The 25,616-nt window shown below is 42.0% G+C and overlaps 1 protein-coding gene across 1 annotated transcript; it reads left to right on the forward strand.

The window, feature by feature from the left end:
* Positions 1-9,775: 9,775 nt before the first annotated feature.
* On the forward strand, positions 9,776-24,179 carry LOC117053863 (phytanoyl-CoA dioxygenase, peroxisomal-like). Its single transcript, XM_033162149.1, is given in 7 exon segments — positions 9,776-9,851; positions 9,853-9,945; positions 11,032-11,113; positions 17,920-18,101; positions 19,503-19,652; positions 19,883-20,017; positions 23,885-24,179. Coding segments are annotated over 7 exon segments (762 nt in total). The 5' UTR covers positions 9,776-9,785; the 3' UTR covers positions 23,939-24,179.
* The last annotated feature ends 1,437 nt before the right edge of the window (positions 24,180-25,616 follow it).

Genomic DNA, 25,616 nt, shown 5'->3' on the forward strand with positions numbered 1-25,616 from the left:
GTCCTCGTCTTCAGACCATTCCCTGACACCACATTAAAAACCTATTCCCCAATACACAGCATTCTCCTTTTCAGTATGAGTTTAAATCAGTTATACTTAACATGGATGAGAGCCGATCTACGGAAGCTCAATCCACATAAGACTGAAGTGTTGTTATTGGGGTGGGATGGGTGGCTGGGAGGCTGTCTGCAGTTGATGGGTTACACTCCCTCTGAAGGAGCAGGGACCTAGTTTGTGGATTCCTCCTGGATCCTCTGCTGTCACTTGAGGCTCATGTGGTGTCAGTGGTGCAAAGTGCCTTCCTTCAGCTGGCGGCTCAGCTATGCCCATATCTGGACAGGGATAGCCTAACTTCTGTTGTCTATGCTCCGGTAACCTCTTGGTTAGATTCCTGCAATGCATTAAGACCAGGGCTGCCCCTGAAGAGGGGTGCAGAATTCAGCAGCCAGGTTGCTCACTGGGGTAAGGTGGTTTGAGCATAGATGCCAATCCTGACCCGACTGCAGTGGCTGCTGCTAATTAGTTTTCAGGCCCAAATCAGACCCATAAACCCCTTAAATGGCTCAGGATCACCTCTCTCTATATGAACCACAACCCAGACCCTGCAACCATCACATGTTGGCATCATTCTTCAGGTGCCTCCTATGCCAGAGGTATGGAGAGCAGCACACAAGACAGGCCTTTTCTGCAGTGGCTCCATATTGTGGAATGCTCTCTCCAGAGCGCCAGGCAAAAGCATTCCTCTTCTCCTAGGCCTTTGGCTATTTAAACAATATATGGTCTTTTAACATCGTTTTTGTTTATTATATTGTGTTATGCATTTTTCTGTTGATTCTTGGAGGAAGGGGAGAGAATGATGATGAGGCCTAATATTTTTGTTCTCTGCCCCAAGTTCATTTTTGGGCAAGCTTTTGTGATGTCGTTAATATCTAAATAATTATTTCAGAATACACATGCATTGGATTGTCAGTTATAGAATGCAGCAATTTAGGAGTTTCCATTTCTTTTCAAGAGCATAAATGTGGAAGCTAAAATTATAGGATTTATAGGCTGTAGTGGGTCTCTGGTCCATGGGGTCTGGTCCATGGGGTCACAAAGAGTCGGACACGACTGAACGAATGAACAACAAGGTGGGTCTCTGTGCTACGGATGAGGGAGGATGATAGTAAGTTCTGTGGTTCATGGTTAGAAAAATGGTTCGATGAACTGATTTGAAAAACTAGCAGCATAGGAGAGACAAGTTTAAGGGTGAATCCGTGCGTTGAATGACTTGGGAAAAGTGACACAGGAGGTGTGTGTTTTTCTTCCATGGACTTGGTTTGGAGTGGTTTGGCAGGGATTTCTCCATTGGTACTGTGTCTTTGGGGCAATTGTTGCATTAGGTTGAGGAGAATGTCTAGTATATGCCATTACCCATAAATGATGTAATATATTTACAGTTTTTATTTAAAATGAATTTCTGTGACCTGTATTAACCAGCCGGATTTCATGTCCCACCCACATGTATGAACCTGTTGTTGAAAAAGGTGAAGCGAAAGGGGATGGTAGAACGTAGAGCTGAGTGAAAGTGAGTGACGGGGAGAGAGGTAACATTGCAAAACATCAGGAGTGTGACTATGTAGGGCTTGGTGGGTGGGGGAAAAAGAGAGAGAGAGAGAGAGAGAGAGAGCTGAACCTTGTTTTATTCATAGCACAACTTTCCTCTTACGGATCTCAACGGTGCAAATGTGGTCCTCTTCCTCCTCCACATTTCATTGCTGCAATAACCCTTGGAGGTAACTTGGGGTGAGGGGCACTGACTGGCCCCAAGGCACCCTATGAGCTCCGTATTAGTACCTGGACGGCTTACTTTTAAGGAAGACATGCAAAATGGTAGCACTTTTAGTCCTCGAAACTCTTAGCAAACTTTCCCCAGGCCTTTTTTATAACATAAGCCATTTCAGTATTTTCACTCTACAAAGAGAAGAGCAGAAACAACATACAAGAAACAAGCTGGGCAGGGGCAAAAGTAGATTAGAAGATTAAATAAACAAACATTTGACATTGATAATGTTAGAATGAAGCAGGGGCGGAGCTTTGCCGTATGTGATGTTTATAATGAATATATCATGAATCTCATTCTGACAATATAACCAGGAAGACTGTGTGGGGGTGTCATGTTTTATGATTCGACTCCTGAAAGGCGGCTCAGTTCCTCATAGGCTCTTCAGTAGGCAAGATCTCAGTGAGGCTTCTGGACTGAGACAAGGCTTCGTCGGATCAAGGCCTCCAATCGAAACACTCAGGTATTTTGATATTATTACTATTACTACTTGTATTGTGCTCTCCACCTTCTTCTAGACAGACACTATTGTAAATTCATAAACAGTTCCTTATTACAGAGAACTATGCATGCAGAACACATTTTTGAGCAGCCATTTTGTGTAGAGACTCAATTAGCCCCTAATATATGTATCATAACCGAAGATACTAAAAAGAACTTTAAAATCGGCCATGACCATTTGATAATAGGGATGTGCTCAGCCCCTTCAGTTATGCTTTCTGTGATGGAGAGAGAAATGGAGGAAGAATTCAAAAAACTTCAGACTTTAAGGCAGATAGATAGATAGATAGATAGTTTGTTTGTTACGGTCAGAGACCAGCATAAAAAACACATTTGGAGGTACAATCTCAAACAAAAACAAACATGTAAATACATTGTACGAAATTAAAATTTATAAATGTGATGAGCATAAAGCGACTTTAAAACTTTAAGCTACCGCAGAGAACTGACCCTGGATCGCCCGTGGAGCCAGGTTTGGGGATTTTCTTAACAAGCTAGATTGGATCTGGGGATGGTCTGTGTCTGCAGATCTGAACACAGAATCTAGCGGCTACAGGAGCAGTTCATATTTTTGCTTTTCCGGGAGGTAAACAAGCCTCACCAGCAAGGGATCAATGGTCTCACTACGTGCCTCTTGGTAGAAGGGACATCTGAAAAATAAGTGCTCTGGGCTTCCTATTTCCCCCAATAAACAGGCACAGAGTCTCTGAGCGTATGGGACTTTTTAATAAACTCCTTCCAGGACTGGTGAGGGCAGAGCCGAGCTTCTGGCAAGTGTAAATGCCCTTCTTGCATTTTGGATACAAGAAAGAAGTATGCTGCCGGAGCACCTATATATCTCTCAATTTCTCCAATTTTATAGTCGGGGGACCTTGAGCAGTCCTGTTGTCTCTTGGTGTCTATGATTCTTTCTAACCGTAGCTTTTGCTTGGCCCAACCCCAGACTTAGAAGGGCTTGGGGAGCAAAACCCAGTTTCTGGAGGGTGTTCAGGACTGCTGTCTGCCAGAGCTTTCTAAACTTTTCATGTTGGTGACACACTTTTCGCAACACAGTAATTCAGTTTTTCTAGCAAACTGGAGGTTTTAAACTAACTCCTTTCCAGCCCCAGGAGGAGCAGGGAGCATTCGAGTGACACACTTTACACACTGTGGCCGACACACACATGTCACGCACACAGCTTGGAAAGCTCTGGTTTAAGGTGTGGACTCTTCAGCATCTTCATCAGAGTTTGGTTCTTTCTTTTTCACTTAACAAATTACCCACTTAATTAGACATAAGATAAATTGCATGTGGCCTCATATTCACAAAATTCCATGCCTTTAACTTCCTGGCATGTTGCAGCTTGAGGGAACCCTTACTTTACACATGTTCATGGGAGCCAACACGGGGGTGGGGGGCTGAGGTCCCTTTGTTCCCCCCTAATAAAATATTTGAGGGGGCTGAGGCCTCCCAAGTTGATGGGCATTGCCATTCAAATGGTGTGCATGTGCCACATCTTGTGGTTGATGATGCAGGGCGGGACTTACCTGCCCCCCCTTTTATTCGTTGGCACCCCTGCACGTGTTAAACCAAGAGGTTTTAAAAACAGTATTTTAGTTCCTTGTGTAGCAGAATAATTAAAAAGTGTCAGTACTGGTATGTAACCCATTTTCCAGGATGCCACCACCTGAGCAGGCACACCTGTATGGTAGTTTTTGGGTCTTGCGCTAGAATGTCTCAGACCATAACAGCAGCCTCGAAGTCTCTGGAACAGTGTCGCCTTGGGGTTCCTCTTTCAAGAACGCGTCCCTTGGTGGGGATTTCTCTCCTAAACTGTCGCTGCTGCTGCTGCTGCTGGCACCTGTCGCTCTTCTTTCGCACGGCCGCCCAGCGATGTCTCTCTTCTCGCCTTCAGAGACGCACCGAGAAGGAAGGAACCGACGGCTGCCCGCCCTGACCCACCTGCGGCGGCTGCGCCCGACCTCTCCTTCCTCGCCATGGCCAGCGCCACCATCTCCGCCCGGCTGCGCGCCCTGCCGCGCCACGTCCTGCGCTCCTCGCTTGGTGCCGGGCGGGCCTGCGCCTCCTCGCCGCGCCCCGTATCCTTTGAGCCGAGGGGGGTCTCTGGCCGAGCGGGGCAGCCGGAGAAGGTCCTGCTGGGCGGCTGCTCCTTCGGAACGAGGGTCGGTCTGGCGGCGGGAGGGCTCCGCCGGAGGGGAGGCCTCGCTGGCCTGGCTAGGCGCGCCGAGAGGCCGCTCCTCGTCCAGGTCCAGGAATGAGTTTGGCAATGTGTGCAAAGGGCTTCGGCAGCGCCAGGCGAAATCCGACAGGGTCGGCTGGTGGCCTTTCTTCTTTATCCATGTTCTGCAGAACAGGAAACGATCCGTCTCCCAATTTAGGCCTGCCGGCTTCTTCCATCTAAAAAAACCAATCCCCAAGTCATTAAGAAAAGCTTATGGATTTCTACAGGTTAGGCTCCTGCTGTTTTAAATGCGGGACCCAACAGAATTCCTGGTGCGCAGCCTGTGTCGAAGATGGTGCTGTGCGTCGGGCAAAGAGAGCAGGTGCCATAAAGAGGAGAGGGGGGCATGGCATCTTTGAAGAACCGTAGGGCTGGGACAAGGGCACTATTTCACAGCCTGGTGCCGCTGGGGTGAGAGGAGCTACATACCCATTTCTGAGAGTTCTTGTTGCACCTAGTTGTTGTCCTGTGAGACACAGTCACCATTATTGCTGATTCTGGAAGAAATCCTCTGCTTTTGTTCATCACCTTCCTAGCTCACACTAAACAATTTGGGGATGGTGGTAGTAGCCCCCCCCTCGTCCAAATGCCTAACTGGGCAGTGTGGGGAGCTACTGATACAGTGCATATAACACCTAATACATTCCATAGATTTTTATATTACCTAGGCTTGCAAAGAAAAATGTTTAATAGACTTGCATTCGAATCCTTGCAATGAAGTCCAGAGTTGAACAGGACAAACTTCTAAGAAAGTCTGTAGAGAAATGCAGCCTTTGAAACTTAGGCTGGAAGGAAGATTGTCTAGAGACACGATTTCTCTAGATGAGTTCTTGGGCATTTTGGACAACTTCATAACTGCAGAATCTTTAAAATGCGTCTTTCCATAGCATTCAAATTAGTGGAGGCAAAAGCTTCACCTGCTGAATTGCTGCCTTTCCTACACCTGTTAAGAGTGGAGAAACCTTCTGTGGGGATAGGGTGGAGAGGACCGTTGTTACTACCTCTCCCAGACATGGAAACCAGTTTCCAGGTTCAGGCTCTATCACTTCTCTTTAGTTTAAGCAAGATCTTTATCTTATGGTATATCATGTAAAGCAGCCTTTTAATTATAAATCAAATAATCTTGTATCTAGTCAAGACTGTATATCAATGCACAGATTTCAGTCCCCGTGAAGCTAAAACTACTTAACAGGTGAAAAATCACTGCAAGTGTGTTGTAGCAAGATCTGTACGCAGCACCAAGAATTCTTCAGGGATAGAAAAATAACTGCAATGGCGTTTGTGTCTCCCCATATCCTGATGATTAGGACAAGTTGTCTCCACATTGTTATTGCCTGTCTTGTTGGGAAGCGTTTTGAAGGAAGATTCCCCCCCCCAATTGCATTTTAGAGCTATAGCTCTGATTGGTGTTACTATTACATAAGGAATGTATGATAATCTAATACTTTTTCCTTGATCCTGTTCCTTCTCCCCCTCTCCCCCACTATTACTAGTGTGTTTTAAAGTGAGGAACAAGAGTGTGAGCATTTTCAAAAGTTTCCTGAAATTTCCTCTCTGTCTGAATACAGGTTTAGCAACTCCCTTTAGTTCTAGTTACAGGTGGGTAGCCGTGTTGGTCTGCCATAGTCAAAACAAAATAAAATAAAAAATTCTTTCCAGTAGCACCTTAGAGACCAACTAAGTTTGTTCTTGGTATGAGCTTTCGTGTGCATGCACACTTCTTCAGATCCCTTATCTTATCTGAAGAAGTGTGCATGCACACGAAAGCTCATACCAAGAACAAACTTACCGGTAGTTGGCCTCTAAGGTGCTACTGGAAAGAATTTTCCCTTTAGTTCTGTCACTAGTTATGTGTAGCTATAGTATTATGCTTCCAGTGGTTGGACATGCAGATTACCATCCTAGATATTTTATACATTGGGGAGATAAATTGGAAGTGGGTTTAGAAACCAGATAGTCAGTGGCAGAGCTAAGGTATATTTTGCCTCCTGCTACTTAGGTTTCGCCCAGGGCTCATCCACACTTCCCCATGTCCTGTGCTCAGGGGGGCCGAGTGGTTTTGTGCTTGTCCTGCACTTTCTAGCCAAGGGTCTGAGTGGTTTTGCCTTTGCCTCACTGCTTTCCCCAGAAAACTTGCTCTTTGGCAACAAATTGGAACAGACGGCAATCTGCAGAAAACCCAATTCAGCCCAATTTAGCCTGAAATATCAAGTTCCCTAGTGAAAAGTGGCAGGGCAGATAGAGTGTGGATAAGCCCTCAGACTTGCCTTTGCCCCACAGCTTTCCCCCAGGAAAACCTGTTCTTTACAGCTGAATCAGAGCAAACAGCAACCAGGTTTGCTCTGATTTATCACTTAAAAGTGGCTTTTCCTAATGAAAGTGGCAGGACAAGGGAAAACTGCTCAGTCCCGTGCCTAAAAAGCTTGGAACAAGCAGAAAACTGCTCAGCCCCATTATTTCTCGGCACGCGACAAGCACAAGCCTGTCTCTCTTCTCTTCTTGCACTGCCATCTCCACATGCATTAATAAGAACCTTCCCAGCTCTCCAGGTTGCATTTACTGTGCTGGATAGTTTATTTGCCCCAGAAAGTCCTCAGACGCCACTGTGGCCACATACATATCTATTTTTCAAATATCAAATAATGCACAACCCAATACAAAGGAAAAAGGAGGAATGGAACTTTGGTCTGTTCTAGTAAAACAATTACACCAGCCATGTGTCTTTGAAAAGAGTCCTGTCAAAGGTTTCCATGAAGCACAGTGGTCTATATCTGGTTCTATAGTTGCTGCACAAGAAATAAAACCTCTCTAAATAGCTTAAAGAATTGTCTGCACCTTTCTACAAGCTCAAAGCTAACAGGTTGATTATTCCATGACTGCCAAGTCCCAAAGTTGCCAATGCCACACATCCGTAAGGTCAGAATCCCAAGTTCTCCGGAATCTAGTTGTTGTGAGTTTTGTTGCAATAATTAATGATGTGATTAAGCCCTGGTGGCCCATTCCAAGGCTATGATGCTCATGACTGTAATATTGTAAATATGCCATTTGACTTTGACACTCTTTTTTAAAAAAGTTTTTTAGATTAATACAAATAAACTCATTTATACAGAAGGGTATTTAACACATCACACAGAGGCAGTTTTGCCAGTATTTGTGGCTTCCAGCAGTTTCCATTTTTGCTTTGTAGATTTTTCATTACAATGTTATATCACTGGTATTTTTCTTAATTTTCTTGGAAGACGCCACTTTGTGTTTGGCAATTGTTTTCCATCTGGTGTTTTTGCTGATATTTAGAAATTGCCAATATGGAAAGCGCTATTGTAAAAATATTTGCTTTCCCCAAATAGTTTCTGTTTGCCATTATAAATTGCCGTCGGGGTGACCTTCAGAATTTAATAAAAACTTAACTGAGTTTTGATAACAAACATTGATTGTTTTAACTCCAGTATTCATTATACAGAGTTTAGAATGCAGTCTATGAGTTACATTAAAATGCCCCCTTTCTATGCAGTTAACTTGCATCGGGGAAGGGAACTATAGATACAAAAGCTTGGATAGAAATATGAAGAATTTTAAGCTTAATATAGTACATTATATTTCCTCCACCATATCAGTAGTTTTGTGATTCAGAATCAATTCTGAGTTTTATATCACCCCATAATATATAATAATCTAAATAAAACAAAATAGAAAATTCTTTCCAGTAGCACCTTAGAGACCAACTGCATGCACACGAAAGCTCATACCAAGAACAAACTCAGTTGGTCTCTAAGGTGCTACTGGAAAGAATTTTCTATTTTGTTTCGACTATGGCAGACCAACATGGCTACCCACCTGTAACTAAATAAAACAAATGTAAGTTCCTTAACATGTGCTCCAGACACGATTTCCTACTTCAGCCCAATTTACTACAGTGAAAAACCCAATTCAATACCAGTAGGTGACGACTTAAATTATTTCTTCTATTTAAAAAATAGATATGTTATGTTGATGATGGCAATGAAAGGAAACCATGTTTAATTTCCTTAGAATTCCATCCTTGGGTGTGGTGGACCTTTGATAATTTGGGGTGCATTAACCATCAAATTGATGCCTCACCAGAGTCCTGTGGAATTTGCTATTCTGAAGCCGTAAGCTTATGGGCATGGTTGCATCTGTGTATTTCTGGATTAGTAGAAACTTTTGTGCTTCTATTCTCAAGAATACCAACTAACCTTTGTGCTGACTTCATGGAAATCAATACCTTCATGGTACTGCAGATTTTGAACTTCAGGGACCCCCTCCCACATGGACCTGCCTGTTTTCCATAGAGCTCCTCTGTGCTGCAGGCGACCCCAGGGTGTGTTGTAGGTTGCATAAGAATTCCCAGGGAGCGCTTATCTCCTAGACCTCACCCTTGCCCTGTGAACTTATCCAGTGTATGTTCCTATCTCCGCAGTTACACCTTAGATAACAATGTTCTAAGCCCAGAGCAAAGGCATTTCTATGAGGAGAACGGCTATCTCGTCATAAAAAATCTGGTCTCGGATGAGGATGTTGAACATTTCAGGTAAACTGTAGCCATGTGTCCTAGTCACATATAGTGAGATTGTCTAAAACAAGTATCTTCAACCTTTTCAGACGCAGAACTCACTTTTAATCAAAATATGCATTCAGGACCCATTTCTTAATCTCTTTCTCCTGTTACAGCCCACCTTGGGTCAGTCTTGACCCCCACCCCCAGTTGAAGACCAGTGGTTACTTTAAAACACACTGGTTGCAGTCCAGAGGTCTCTCTTGAGGTGTGCCCAAGTGCTTGTGTTGGCCAGGCAAGACCTGAAAGCCACAAGAAGGGCCCCACTCCAAATGAAAATTTGATACGAGACATAATTCACTTCTGGCTTTAAACTTAAAATCCATTGCTGTATATTGTTTTAAATGTTTGTTTTGCTTTTGGGATTGTAGTTCCATTTGTGTTTCACAAGCTGGTCTCTGACCGTAATAAAATTTCATACTCATACTCACTTCTAGCGGATAAATATAAATCCAAAGCCTCACAGAGAATGAGTTATGTGGATATCTAAATCTATGGATGATGGGTGGTATACAAATTTAATAAATTAAAAAAAATATTTATTACCCATGATTTTGGACAATAGAAATATCCAATTTATTTTACAAAGGCAATAACATGGTTGGACAGCATAGCAAACTTTGCCATGAATAACTTTTTTTTGAATTCTCTCCTCAGAAATGAGTTCATGAAGATCTGCAGACAGGAAGTGATCATCCCTGGTCTGACGGTCATGAGAGATGTTTCAGTTTCCCAAGTCGGAGTTTGTTCTAGATCAGAAAACAGTTTACAAAATACAGGATTTCCAGCAACATGAGAAACTCTTCAGATATTGTAGATTGCCTCAGGTTAAAAAAGGGGGCAGGGGAATATCCTGAAGACCACAAAGAGTCTGCATTTTTTTTCATATGTGATCTTTATATGTCTTCACTGTTGACAGGGAAGACCTGCACGATATAGGAATCTTCATTAATTAATTTGCTAGCATAGTAAGGCAGTCATTTTCTATCAGAAACTGCACAATATAACAAAAGTTAAGTGACACCAAGGGTGAAATGATGCCAGAGATGTGTGAACAGGATGTTCCCATGGCTCCTTATTATTATTTTTTAAGTTGAAAGCAGCCAGAGGTGTGAATTGAAAAAAAAACGACTTCCTCTGGTACCAGAGTATTTTCATATTTACCTCGCCCCCTTAAACTGAACATCACTTGGTGCTGCAGTCCTATTCAAAATACGTCCTCCTCACTTCCATATGACTGCTTTTAAATTAAGGAAACAAATATTGCAGTAGATTTGATCTGCTATTTTGTCTCATTCAATAGATGTTTCAAGCAGAGCTTAACTTTTGCAGATTGTACCCAATGTCTAGTGAAATCAGGCATCTAGGCAGTGATGATCACTGTGTGTGATATTTAACCAACTTTTTGTGCTAGCTCAAGGATTAGCATTAGCCCAAGGGAATTTCCCCCCTCCCCACCACATGTATCCTTTCCACTTCCAAATCTGGGTGGGGTGGGGGGAACCCAGAACACATTTTGGGGAAGTGCAGAGGGCAAGAACATTTTGCTGAGCAAGGAAAAACCCTTGCTCTAATGAAACATTCACCTTAGCTCTATGTTGACATGCTACTAATTGTCATGTTAAGTATAAATCAACATAAAGCGATTAATTTTTTTTAATTGAATCCCTGTGCTATAGGAATAGGTAGCTCCAGACAGTTTACTGCTTGATGGGAGTTATAAGAAGGCATATTCTTGTTTAATTCTTGTTCATTTCAATGGGTGTCTCTCAGCAGTGCATAGCACTGGTTGTTTCTTCAACCCTGGTGTATTGATCATGCGTATTCTCTTGGGTCTTGCCCATGAAATATAAGGGTAATATATTTTTAGCATGTTTAAATATGCATCTCATGAGAAACCTTCTTCACCTTAGATATTGAAATATGTCGAATGCTTCACCGGACCAAACATCATGGCTATGCACGCCATGTTGATAAATAAGCCTCCGGATTCTGGTAAGAAATTATTGAACAGAGGAGAAAAAAATCCTGTTCAAGAATGCAAGTGTGTATTCAAATATTATTGGACTTGCCCTTTCTCTTTTGCAAGGTCCTGTAGGTATACTTAGAGAGTTAGCTACTGCGATGCAGGTGTATAGTTGTATATAACATGGTTCATTCTGATATACGTCTTGATTTAACTTCTCTCAGATTTTGTATTGGTACTCTCTAAATCAGAGGTGGGAGCTTTCTTTTTCCTGTTTACTGCTCTATTCCTTCTGGGTATAATCTGTGAGCATGGACAGAGCCAAAAGCGACTGTGGCACACTCTTCTCCCTTGCCACCCTCTCTTCCCCATTCCTCACCTCTGCCTGATTTCATTCTTTAAAAGGTTTTTATTCATTTTCCATTGAATATCACATGTACAGCACATGTCAACATACCAAGCACAGTGTCACAGAAGATCAGGTCTTATTCCTGAGAGTTAGTCCAAATAGTCTCTCTACTATTTGGATTGTGGTGGGTTCCTATTACCATGTTGTTCCATTTATTCAAGAAACTTTTGCCAAGTGTTGTAGAAAAGGTAAGGACTCGGTTTTTCTTTATTTGCATGAATTTGGTAGGTTAGTTGTCCATATCTGGGAATTCCAGGCTTCAATGTTTACAGAAACTGCAGAATGCTTGTGTTGTTCAGTCGTTCAGTCGTGTCCGACTCTTCGTGACCCCATGGACCAGAGCACGCCAGGCACGCCTATCCTTCACTGCCTCTCGCAGTTTGGCCAAACTCATGTTAGTAGCTTCGAGAACACTGTCCAACCATCTCATCCTCTGTCGTCCCCTTCTCCTTGTGCCCTCCATCTTTCCCAACATCAGGGTCTTTTCTAGGGAGTCTTCTCTTCTCATGAGGTGGCCAAAGTACTGGAGCCTCAACTTCAGGATCTGTCCTTCCAGTGAGCACTCAGGGCTGATTTCTTTGAGAATGGAGAGGTTTGATCTTCTTGCAGTCCATGGGACTCTCAAGAGTCTCCTCCAGCACCATAATTCAAAAGCATCAATTCTTTGGCGATCAGCCTTCTTGATGGTCCAGCTCTCACTTCCGTACACCACTACTGGGAAAACCATAGCTTTAACTATACGGACCTTTGTCGGCAAGGTGATGTCTTTGCTTTTTAAGATGCTGTCTAGGTTTGTCATTGCTTTTCTCCCAAGAAGCAGATGTCTTCTAATTTCGTGGCTGCTGTCACCATCTGCAGTGATCATGGATCCCCAAGAAAGTGAAATCTCTCACTGCCTCCATTTCTTCCCCTTCTATTTGCCAGGAGGTGATGGGACCAGTGGCCATGATCTTAGTTTTTTTTTGTTGAGCTTCAGACCATATTTTGAATGCTATTGCATAGCAATTTGGAATTTCTATGCACACCACTGATAGGACAAATGCTAGCTGTTCCTTTTGAGAGTTAGAACTTGTGTCCAGAATCCCAAGTAATGCAAGTTTGGTAGAGATTTGTAGGTCCACTTTCAACATTAAACTCAGTTCTCCAAAAACTGAAGACCAAAAAGGTTAAACCTCTTTACAAAACCACATGTGTAGGAAGGAGTTTCCCTCTGCCTGCTTTCATTCGCGTGGCGTGTGGCCTCTTCCTGCTCTTCCAGCTCTTTCTGCTTCAGGGACTCGTCAGCCATGTCAGTTCAGTTCCAGGGATTTTGGTGTCATTTTCTTTTCTTAAAGTGTATTCACAGGCAAACTCTGAAGGCAGAAAGCACTAGTTCACAAAGGATAGCACTCAGGAGGGGCCAAGGAGGATGCATTCCTCTCCATAGTAGAGGTTTGCGTGGGGAGGAAGAACTCCCTGAAGTGGGATATAGATCTTTTGAAGTCGGGGCATCAAGATAAGTGGGGCACTCTCATGGGGCACTTGCTTTACCTGGCAGGAGGAACCTTGCAGAATGAGAAAATGTGTGTTTTTATCATTGTGGGCTGCTTTGAGGCCTAGATGGTGAAAAGTGGGATATGAAATTTAAAATAAATTATTAAAATATTAAAACAAAATAGGAAATTCTTTCCAGTAGCACCTTAGAGACCAACTGAGTTTGTTCTTGGTATGAGCTTTCGTGTGCATGCACACTTCTGAAGAAAGAATTTCTTTGGAAAGAATTTCCTATTTTGTTTCGACTCTGGCAGACCAACACGGCTACCCACCTGTAACTAAAATATTAAAGGATATGGAAACATAAGGAATCCCTGGGTCCCATCTCATCTGGGTCACTTTCAGGGCTGCTATTAGGAATAGAGCTCTTCAGTTGTTGCTTCCAGATGTTCCAATTTCCTGGGTTTTAGCACTTGGCAGTGGCTGGAGTACCGTAACTCAGGTAAAGAGAGCACTCAGGTAAAGAGAGCACTCAGGTAAAGGAACACATTTGGGACTAGGAATTGCATGTAGCTATTTGAAACCCAAATCTTGTGGTGGCTGTCTCCTTGGAGTAATAATCTCTTAAATACTCCTTCATAGTAATAATCTCTTAAATGTGAAATTAATACAGTGGTACCTTGGGTTACAGACCCTTCAGGTTACAGACTCTGCTAACCCAGAAACAACACTTCAGGTTAAGAACTGTGCTTCAGGATAAGAACAGAAATCGTGCTCTGGTGGTGCAGCAGCAGCAGCGGGAGGTCCCTTTAGCTAAAGTGGTGCTTCAAGTTAAGAACAGTTTCAGGTTAAGAACGGACCTCCAGAATGAATTAAGTACGTAACCAGAGATACCACTGTATTATGTTTTGTGATGATAATGATGATGATGATAATAATAATAATATAATAATAATATAATAATAATAATATTTATACCCCGCCCATCTGGCTGGGCTTCCCCAGCAATTCTGGGCGGCTTCTAACAAAATATTAAAATACAATAATTCATCAAACATTAAAAGCTTCCCTAAACAGGGCTGCCTTCAGATCATAGAATCATAGAGTTGGAAGAGACCACAAAGGCCATCCAGTCCAACCCCCTGCCAAGCAGGAAACACCATCAAAGCATTCCTGACATTCCTGACTTTTAGATGTCTCCTAAAAGTCTGGTAGTTGTTTTTCTCTTTGACATCTGGTGGGAGGGCGTTCCACAGGGCGGGTGCCACTACCAAGAAGACCCTCTGCCAGGTTCCCTGTAACTTGGCTTCTCGCAGTGAGGGAACCGCCAGAAGGCCCTTGGCACTGGACCTCAGTGTCCGGGTAGATCGATGGGGGTGGAGACACTCCTTCAGATATACTGGACTGAGGCCGATGCAAACATGAGATAGAAATATTCTGAATAATGTATCCTGCCTTACAGTAACAAAGCAAGCATCATGGGGTTAATTGTATCTTCCTAAATTACCTTCATACTGCTAGCATTGCTGTTGAATGTGAAGTTGGTTTCTCTTCACCATCTTCCCTCCCATTCATAAGTGACAATGCTGTTGGAAGGGCAGGGCTTTGTCTGATGCTAAAAGGAGAGAACAGAATTTCTGTCCAGAAGCTGCAGCCTCAGTATAAATGCCTGCACTTACATATAGACCAGTGATTCAACACCCTAAACAATAATAGGGATTTTACAGAGGGTTTCAATGGAATTGTGCTCCTGGCAAAACATTCTGCATTGTCACTACAGTATAATGTAATTTCACCAGCATGAATTTCTAGGCATTTGTGGTACATTGTATTGTCCACTTGAAATTAACGGGATGAGGAAGTGTATAGTTAATCCAAAATTTATAGGTCATTCCTGCCATGCCATCATTACAATAAATGGATGTGTATAGCCATTGCCAGCTTAAATCCAGAAATACTTGTCCTTGTTTGAGTCTCTGAGTGCCAGTGAAGGTGTAGTCAAAACTCTGGGGAACAGAGGGTTTCAAAGACTTAAAAAAAAGTTTGGTGGAGGGTGGACCCAGGGTGAGGGGGACAAAAACCAAAAAATGCTTGAGTGGGAGAAAAAATGAGAACCAGGTGGCAGAGGTTGAATGGTATTGAGGGCTGGAACAGGTAGATTCAAGTTGTTGTTGTTGTTCAGTAGTTCGTGACCCCATGGACCAGAGCACGCCAGGCACCCCTATCCTCCACTGCCTCCCGCAGTTTGGCCAAACTCATGCTAGTCGCTTCAAAAACACTGTCCAACCATCTCATCCTCTGTCATCCCCTTCTCCTTGTGCCCTCCATCTTTCCCAACATCAGGGTCTTTTCTAGGGAGTCTTCTCTTCTCATGAGGTGGCCAAAGTACTGGAGCCTCAACTTCAGGATCTGTCCTTCCAGTGAGCACTCAGGGCTGATTTCTTTAAGGATGGATAAGTTTGATCTTTTTGCAGTCCATGGGACTCTCAAGAGTCTCCTCCAGCACCAGGTGGGTAGCCGTGTTGGTCTGCCATAGTCGAAACAAAATAGAAAATTCCTTCCAGTAGCACCTTAGAGACCAACTGAGTTTGTTCTTGGTATGAGCTTTCGTGTGCATGCACACTTCTAAGGTGCTACTGGAAAGAATTTTCTATTTTGTTTCCTCCAGCACCATAATTCAAAAGCATCCATTCTTCGGTGATCAGCCTTCTTTATGGCCCAGCTCTCATTTCCAAACATCACTACTGGGAAAACCATAGCTTTAACTATACGGACCTTTGTCGGCAAGGTGATGTCTCTGCTTTTTAAGATGCTGTCTAGGTTTGTCATTGCTTTCCTCCCAAGAAGCAGGCGTCTTTTAATTTTGTGACTGCTGTCACCATCTGCAGTGATCATGGAGCCCAAGAAAGTAAAATCTCTCACTGCCTCCATTTCTTCCCCTTCTATTTGCCAGGAGGTGATGGGACCACAGGTTTAAAAATAATCTCAATCTGTATTGGTCACTTCTACATCACACTGAGAATCTTCCTGAGAAATGGAAGTCTGAGATATCCAGATGCACTGTGGAGAAATAAAGCATTTGAAGTAACTTGTCCCCCATGCTGCTGTCCACAAAAATGAACAACAACAACAAACCCAAAAGGGAACAAAGAGGAGAGTTCCTCCTGTAATTTAGTGTGGTTTAAACACACACAGAGCACTGTTACTACAAATTCCAAAGCAGATACAGCTCACTGTTGTAATACTGCAAGTTGGAAGGGGAATATATTGTATTATCACAGCTCTGTGGTGGAGTTCACACTGAACAACCTTGTGTTGTTCTTGTAGTAGTTGTAGTAGTATTTGGTTAGAGGAGGAGATATGGTATATTTATAAAAAAGCAGAATTCCCAAGATGCCTAAATCCAGGTTTGGGGTATGTATTTTTTAGTGAAGAATCCCCAGTGGAGATTTAAGTGCATATTCACAAAATATGCAGCAAAGTAAAGTGTGGAAATAGATCTTTAAAATGCCCCCTTCAAAGTTGCTTCCAAAGTTCTCCACTTCCTGTAGCATAGAAAGAGACCATCCACTTGTTAAGTTAAAAATGGTTTAATTACAAACTCTTCAGAGGCAGTACAGTGGTACCTCGGGTTACAGACACTTCAGGTTACAGACTCATCTAACCCAGAAATAGTACCTCGGGTTAAGAACTTTGCTTCAGGATGAGAACAGAAATTGTGCGGGGGCAGTGTGGCGGCAGCGGGAGGCCCCATTAGCTAAAGTGGTACCTCAGGTTAAGAACAGTTTCAGGTTAAGAACGGACCTCCAGAATGAATCAAGTTCTTAACCCGACGTACCACTGTATCATGTAGGTTCCAAAATGGTAAATGTTTCTAAATTATTTGTATAGAAACAACAACAACAATTTCATTATTTGTACCCCACCCATCTGACTAGGTTGCCCCAGCTACTCTGAGCAGCTTGCAACATACCGGTATATAGAAACATAATAAAACATTAAACAATTTTAAAACTTCCCTCTACAGGGATGCCTTCAGATTTATCTGATAGGAGGGCTTTCCACAGGGTGGGTGCCACTACTGAGAAGACTCTTTGCCTGGTTCCCTGTAGCTTCATTTAGTGCAGTGAGGGAACCACCAGAAGACCCTCAGAGGAGAACCACAGTGTCTGGACTGAACGAAACACAAAGATGGCTTGCTTAATCCACACAGTCTAAGCTTGGAGCACCCATCCTAGACCTCCTTCACATGGTGCAATGGGAAGAACAAAGGCTTGATAATCCTTCCTCCCAAGGTGAGGGGGGTAACCTAGCTAAGCCTGGCAGAACAGCTTACTCTATGGTCTTAACCCCTTCATACACTAATTAGACTTAAGCATGTTGGTTATATGAGGCTGCTTATCCCAAACCTCGTAGTGTTGTCCAGAGGTATAAGACCCCTATGGCCAGTTGAGCATCTTACAACAATCCTGCCATGTTAATCCCTTGTTTTTTCCTCCACTTTGCGGATTAAGCTAAGAGAGTTGCGCACAACTGCACTGCAGTGTAGTTTACTGTTAGAACCCTATTGCAGGCATGAGGACTGTGCTGTGAGTAGTTTAACAGCAGTCCTGCCACATAGTCCAGAGGCAGGGCAACTTCAGTCTGAATCTAGGCAAAATCCAGAACTCAACTGCAAGCATCAACTTCACATTTCATTGACTTGCAGGTAGACTAGATGCATTTTTAAATGTTCCAAAAATAACAAATTTTGCACACAGAGAAAAACATTAGAGCAGGAAGTCCTGTTTTGGATGCAAACTTATGTTCTATAACCCCTCAGCTATAGACTGACGTAAAACACACACAGCAGGGCCACACTGTGACATTTTGTTGTCTCATTGTGCTTGTATTTTCTGCAGCTGTACTATTCTGCAGCTGTACTATGAAAGCTAATACAAATAATTTTTGCAGGAAAGAAAACCTCTCGCCAACCAATGCACCAGGATTTGCACTATTTCCCATTCCGGCCTGCAGATCGCATTGTTTGTGCCTGGACTGCCATGGAGAAGATTGATCGCAGAAATGGATGCCTGGCAGTTTGGCCAGGAAGTCATAAGGGGTCTCTGAAACAGCACAATTATCCTGAATGGGAGGTAATTTCTTTATGACTTCATCACAGGAAGGAACGGAGGATGGAGGTATCTGCAAATTTGGAGGCAGCCAATAGCAGTTTTGCTAACTGAGTAGTATTTTTGGTGTAATTACAATCAAAAAGAGGGCTTTAAATTGACATGAATGGGCAGCCAGGGCAACTGATATGGAACTGATGTAATATGACCAGAACACACACATCTCCAAGCATCTTGGCGAGTGCATTCTGCACCAATAGGAAGTTTCCAAACACTCTTTGAAGGTAGCCTCACAGATAACATTTTGTTGTTACTGGGATCCACCCATCCAGGAGACATACACAAGTCCAACCAAAGTTCTTGTATGTCTATCATGACACAGAGTTAACTATGAAAAGTCTCAGCTAGAGATCAGTGCACTTACAGGCAATTTTATCGTGCCCTCTCCACAAGCTGCATTTTTTAAAAAAGTATTTTTTATTCATCCCCCCCCCCCTATAACCAAAATAAGAAGAAAAATTGTGAGACAGAAACATTAAAGCTAAACCAAATCAAATCAGGGCTACCATGGGATGTTACATTCCCAAGAAAAATGATAATGCTGGTTAGCTAGATTTTGTGACAAGTGGAGAGTACCATCGTAAGAAATCAGAACAAGAACAGACCAGCCCACCCATGAGGTGAGATGAAGCAGTTGCCTCAGGGGGCAGATCTCCAACCTCCTTTTACTTCCCTGCCACCTTCAACACTGGGGGCAGGGGTCTGTGGAGAAGGAGGTGGCAGCAGCAGCAGCAGCAGCAGCAGCAGCAGCAGCAGCAGGGGGCTGTGACCGAGGAGGTGGGGGGCTGCAGGTAAGTTTTTCATGTAATGCAATTTCCGCCATAGAGACAATGTTTTCCATCTTTGGGCAGTCAATACACACAACAATAAGAAGGTAACATAGCAAATCTTTCCATTTTATCATTTTATTCTCTCCCTTAGAAAATGATACGCATGTGGGTGAGAATACAATATTTTCTTTTAGCTTCTTATTTATTTCACCAAATAAACATTCTTTATTTCAGCACCACCAGTTGTGCTCAAATGGCTTACGAATTAGACCAGATCCTGGGAAACAGGCTTCTCAAATGCTGTGGTAGGAAGCTAGAGCATCCATGTTTGGTTGCGGCAATGCGGCATGCATCTCCATCGAAGATGCAAGGGAGAAAAGAGGCAGGATGGCCATCAGCTTCACATTTGACATGTGAGCTTCTGAAGGGACATCACTGTCCACTGTTCACTGTTCAGCTGGATCAGGCCCTGGTCTCATCCAGCTAAATAGACCTAATATTTATAAATCAGTTCTAAAAGTTTTTGAAACGTGGAGGTTTCGAAAGATTACGTTCTTCAGGACAAAGAATATAATTCAATGCATTTATTTTCTAGGGTGGTGTAAACAAGATGTACCATGGAGTGTGTGATTATGATAAAACTATTCCAAGGGTTCATCTTGCTGTGGAGAAAGGAGACACAGCATTCTTCCATCCCTTGCTAATCCATGGCTCTGGAATGAACAAGACTGAAGGGTTTCGTAAGGTAAGATGCTAGTTAAGGTTGCAGGTATTAAACACCTAGATTCCCCCACCCCACCCCAGTTCAAGTCAAGGCTTTCCCATGTCTGAGCTATTAATATCAAAACCTGAAGTTTCACCTTATTATTTCTGTGTTTCTTTGTTGGTAAACCCTATCCTCCATATGGATGCATGCCTTTGCAGAAAGGCACTTACAAATGAAAATAAATAAGTTATACTGGTCTTTTTATGCAGACAATTTCTTGTCATTATGCAAGTTCTGACTGCCACTATATTGACATGAAAGGTACAATTCAAGAGAACATGGAGAAAGAAGCAGTAGAAGCTGCAAGAGCAAAATATGGTACAGACTCACCTATCACCTTGATGGTATGTATTATTGTTTCCCCTGCCCCATAGTTTTTATTTAAGTTTGGAAAAAGATATATAAAGTTAATATCAAATATATTTTTGGAATATCAAAGATAAAGAGGAAAAGAAAAGAAAAAGAGAGAACGGAGAAACTTCCAGGGGAGGGATGATGGCCGATGGACCATCTCCATCAGCTCATCTGTCTGTGATAGTCGTGTGGTGTTTGATGATAGCCAGATACAATATTGGCTTTCAGCTTCCCTTCAGAAAAGGAGCTGGTGAGATTGGCGGAGAGAAGTCTTCCTGAAGGCCCTGGTAGGTTGAGTGACTTGGAAGCTGAGGAAATTTCACCTTGCCCAAACCATACAACAGCCAATATGGACACAGGATTCACAAAACACCTCTCTTTCTTAATTATTTTTGGAATAAGATAATTGACAACTTAAGTGAGTTTCTTCATCTGCCAATGAGAACTTATATTCAGTGAGCTAGCTACTTTATGCAACTTAGAAGGGATGAGGACTGCTGTTTAAGCTGCTGAATGAAGACAAAAGGCTTGGTTTATGGTCTGAGATAAGAAAGATTTAAATAGACAAAGGAGTTTCTGTGTTAAGTTCTAAGTGGATTATATTTATTTATTTATTTTATTGACAAGAGTGTGCCTAAGAATATAAAAGCTACTTTGCCACTTGAAATTTCCTCTGTGAGAATGGAACTGGTTTATTTTAAATGGGCTACATTTATTGATGCTGCAGCCAGAACAAGGTATCTGGGAAGCTGTCCTGTTGCTGAAGTTTTTATGGGAGCAGTAAAGAGAGAGAAGGGCTGACATTCTTAATAAGCAAAGCAGAAACAGCTGGTGAAAGTAGAAGTTGGCTTTAAAAGAAGACGGCTTGTTTTATACTCCCAGTACTCAGCACGTCAGGCAGCAAGAAAAAGGCAGCAGAGGAAATAAAAACATCTTTTGATACCTTTTGGCCCTTTTGACATTTTTCAGCACATGATGGCAGAACAAACAAAATCTCTTAAATTAGAGATGAATGAAATTAAAAACAATATGCACCATTTGGATAAAAGTAGATGAAAAACTGGCAAGATTTAGAAGGAGCAGTTAATAAAATAGAAGATTCCTATACACAGTTGTCTGGAGAAATGAAGCAATTAAAGGAAAAAGTGTTGGCTTTGGTGTCAGGGGCTGGTCTGACTCTGAAGATGAAGGAATGCAGACACAGATAGAGTAGCCTATGACAGAAGAAGAAGGGGAGAGTTTGCTCCCCCCTTCTTCAACTTTCCCAGCAGCTGATTCAGAGACGGCACAGTCGGGGGAAGAGCTAGATAACTCTGAGTCAGAAGCTAGGCAACCAGGAGGGAGCAACCACTTAGGAGACTCTTCCTTCGAGAGCGTCAGGGACCTTCCTCCCCTTGTACTAGGAGGTTTGAAAGGGTGGAGGCTCAACAGAAGCACAGGGGCGGGAGAGCGGGGCAGGGGTGCGCTTCTTACTGTGTGTGGAAGGGGTGGGGATGCAGAGGGAACAACTGAGATCCTGAAGGAGGCTGCCTCCATGCCTCTGTGTAAATGAAACGGACTATAAACCTGTCAGGGGCTCGTTGATTTTTATCGGAAGCTCCCAGAGGGAGGGGGAAACTCCCGTGCCTGCCAGTGTATCTCACATCTGGAAAGTAGAAGTGAAGCTACAAACAGATGGAAATATATTTGGAGAATTTGGCATTAATGGAGTTGAGAGAAAAAGAGATACACCTACGATTCAGAGAGATTCCAGAAGAGAAGGGTGAAGATATTAGGGATAAAGTCATTAATTCCCTGGCATGCTTTTTGAAAAAGGATGTGCTTGATATGATATGAAGGCAGAAATAGACAAAATCTACAAAATTAATACACATTTTGCAAAATTAAGAAAGGTTCCAAGAGATGTTTGGGTCCAATTTGCTAGAAGGAAAACTAGAGACGAAGTCTTACAGTAACATTTTGAGACTAAGTTGAAAATTGATGATATAGATGTGATTGAAATGAAATAAATTCCACTGAGGGTACTGCGAAAAAGAAAAGGCTACTATTTTTCGACAAATAAACCTTAGCAGAAAATAATTCAATCAAGGTGGGGCATAGAGGAGGGGGTGGTTTTTATCTTTAAACAACAAAGATTTCAACTTGATTCAGTGCAGAAAGCAAGAGACTTTGTGGCAAAATTTAAATTTGAAATGGAAGAAATACAAATGGATGAGACTGAAGAAACAGAAATGAGAGCTGAATATGACAAAATAACCTTCTCAGCTATGGATCGCAAGTACTTAACATGGAATATAAGTGGAGCAAATGCTCCTCAAAAGAGTGAAATATATTTCTTTTAAAAAATTGGATCTAATTTGTTTACAATAAACACATATTAGTGAAAAGGATATAAAATATTTCACAAAACAAGAATTTGGTGAGGAATTTGGAAAAAATGGAGTTCTTTTGCCCAAAATTGATAATCTCTGATGAACAATGTTGATATGTTGGGGTGGAAGTTAATATCTAAGGCTGTTTAAAAAAATCAATATTTTATAAAAGACTTGTGGGCTTGTGGTTGACCAACTTTTCATATGAAAACTGCTGCCTCATGGGAGACTGGGATGGAGTGGTCTTTCCAATGCAGGACAGAACTTCAAAGAAAAATATTAAAACTTCCCAGCAAAAAGTACCTAAGGTTTTCTTTGAAATGATGGATAATTTGGAACTTGTTGACATCTGGAAATCTAAACATTTCTCTGAAAGACACAGATGCTTCTCAAGAAAAATATGATTTGGTTGACTAAGACACTGGCAACTCCATAGACATATTACCAAAGACTTTCTTAGATCACAGTTCAGTAATTCTGACTTTTAAAAATAAAAATGGTTTCTTCAGCCAGAAGAAACAGTTGTAGAAGGCTGCAAACATAAGCTGAAACAATTGTTTGAGAATAACTTAGACAAGGAAAGGAATAAATGGTTTGGGATGCCAATAAAACTTTCACCAGAGGTTATTTCATACAACATAATTTTTAAATCCTAAGAGAAAACTACAGAAAATTGTCCAAGATTAGACTAAAAGGAAAATATTTTGAATGATCTCCAACTGAGATAAATACTACTTGGAAATTCAAGATGCTGCAAAGACAGTTGTCTATGCTAACAATGCAGAAGAAGGAAATGAAACTGAATTGTGCTAAACCGAAAAAAATTGAATTTGCTAACAAACTGGGGAAATGTTTGGTGTATAAACTGTGGAAAGAGAAAGAGAGGAAAGTGATATTGAAGTGGCAAAAAGGAAATGCTGTAATAACAGATAAGACAAATTTGGAAAAAAAGTATTTCATCAATATATTCTAAGTTGTATAAAGGTCAAGCAGTTTCCTAAAAAAAATTGTTTGTGAACATCCTGCATCAAAAACTTTTCACGTCATACGTCTGACATAATGGTATTGGGAATAATTATTCCATTGGTGGTAGCCTACTCAGTCATGTACTTTGGTGTTGAGCAGGCACATTACAATTCTCGCTACCACACCACACCAATGGGGGACAAGCACTAGCCATGCTGTGTGATTTGTGTTGCTGGCAGCGAACTGAGGGTTTTCTGCGGATTGCCATTTCCTCCATTTCAGCAGTAAAGAGTGTGTTTTCATGGGGAAAGTGGTAAGACAATGGGGGGAAAGTTGTCAGACCTGGAAAGCTCAGACCTGTGGCTAGAAATCTGGAGCAAAAGTGTGGATGAGCCCTCAGTTCAAAGCTTCATGCAGAACCAAAACATCTGGGTGTGTTGGGCTTCCTTCCATATACAGCTGCTTGTATGTGCAGTGCGAATGATCTCATGCAAAAACAAGGTTCTTTTCTGTCTTTAGGATATTTGGATCATGCGAAGTCGTCTTGTTAAAGGAGAGCGAATAAATTTATAGAATCTTATCCAGATGCCACAGACTTAAAAATGATGTGCTGGCTTCCTGAACTGGGTGAAACCATGATCCTTTGGTTGGATGTGTTCAGAATTTTCTTGCACTGAATATTTTTCAATGACTATGCAGTAAAACAGTTCTGAGGGATGTTTATATTTGATCATGATGCTTAGGTGAGGGACATCTACTTGGAAACGTCTACTGTTCTGAGTAAACAATATTCTTAAGTTCAAGAATAGTTTTAACTATTCCAACTCTATGATTCTATGATTCTGTGCTTTGTTACTCTGCCTTATAAAACTCGTGTTGTACTTGACTGTCAAAAGCCTATTGCATTCAGCTTTGTAAGCTTTTGTAAGAAATGACTGGTGGATGTAATCTCATTTGGAAACTTCAGTGAAACTAAAAAGAAGTTCAACTTACATAGATGATTAAGAAAGAGAAATGACTAAACAAGAATGTAATTACTATCATGCAAAAAGAGAAAACCAGCCTTATGAACTGTGTCATTTGAAACTGTACATGAAAATATATATTATTGAAGAACATGCAATTAAATATCTGTTCTGAAGAGTGTCCTGCTCCCAGACCCTCTAGGTGGCGCCCTCGAGCAACATCAAAATATAAAAGCCCATAACAACAGAGTCCATGTAAGGTACCATCTACATAAGAATTTTCATTGAAATTAAGAGGATGTAATATTTTTGAAGAATTGCTGTACTCCTGCTCCAGTCCCCACTAGAAATCAATTCTAGAACAGCCCCTGCTGCTCAGGCTGCTCTGCAGACCTCTCTGCAATGAGGAACCTTGACAAGACTGGGCTCTCTAGGAAGGCAAAGTTTCGGAGTGTCTTCAGCAGGATGTCCTGAGGAATCCTCAGCAGACAGGCATGCATCAACCCACCATGGGGAAAGCCAGCATAGCTGGGGGCAAGGCTTGCTTGTGTATCTGTGCCCCTGCCACACCCATAGTTTCATGATTAATCCTTAGGGGGCTCAGACTGATGTCTGAACCTTAGTGGTTTCTTATGGCAGAAAAACGTGTTTAAAAATTTATTGGGAACCGTTTCCTTCCATGTGTCCAATACACCTCTGTCATGTTTTAGTGGCAAACAAAGTTAAGAGAATAAACAACTTCATCTTGAGCATGCCAATTTTACTTAGCCAGGAGATCTAAATTATTATGGAGCTGAATCCCAAGTTATTGAGTTGGTTTACAGTGCAATTCTATACACGTTCACTCAGAAGTAAGCTCCACTGGATTCAGTAGGGCTCCTTTTCAGGTAAGATGCTATAAAATTACAGCCTAAATATTATTTGGGGCAGGGTATTCTTTAAAAATACTATTTACCACAGGTTTTTCTATATTAACACTCATCCATTCAAAATGGTTTTGTCTTGTCTTGTAACTGGAAATTAAGCTGAATTGAGAGAGAAAATTTGAAACAGTATTGAAAATGATTTTTTTCAGGTGCGTTAGTGCAAGTGTCACTGAAATATACTCGGAGTTGAGTGTGAATTTCATGCTCTTTATTCAGCTTGTAGTAGCAAAAGAAGGATGTCTGTTTCCCCAAAACGCCTGCTATATACATTATTTACACAATGGGCCTTGCGTGATTGGCTACCTCTGGGCTGCTGCTATAGGCCAATCAGGTTGCGGATTCACTTCCTCCAGAAGCCTG

Source organism: Lacerta agilis, chromosome 10 (assembly GCF_009819535.1).
Source record: "Lacerta agilis isolate rLacAgi1 chromosome 10, rLacAgi1.pri, whole genome shotgun sequence".
NCBI classification, from domain to species: Eukaryota; Metazoa; Chordata; class Lepidosauria; order Squamata; family Lacertidae; genus Lacerta; species Lacerta agilis.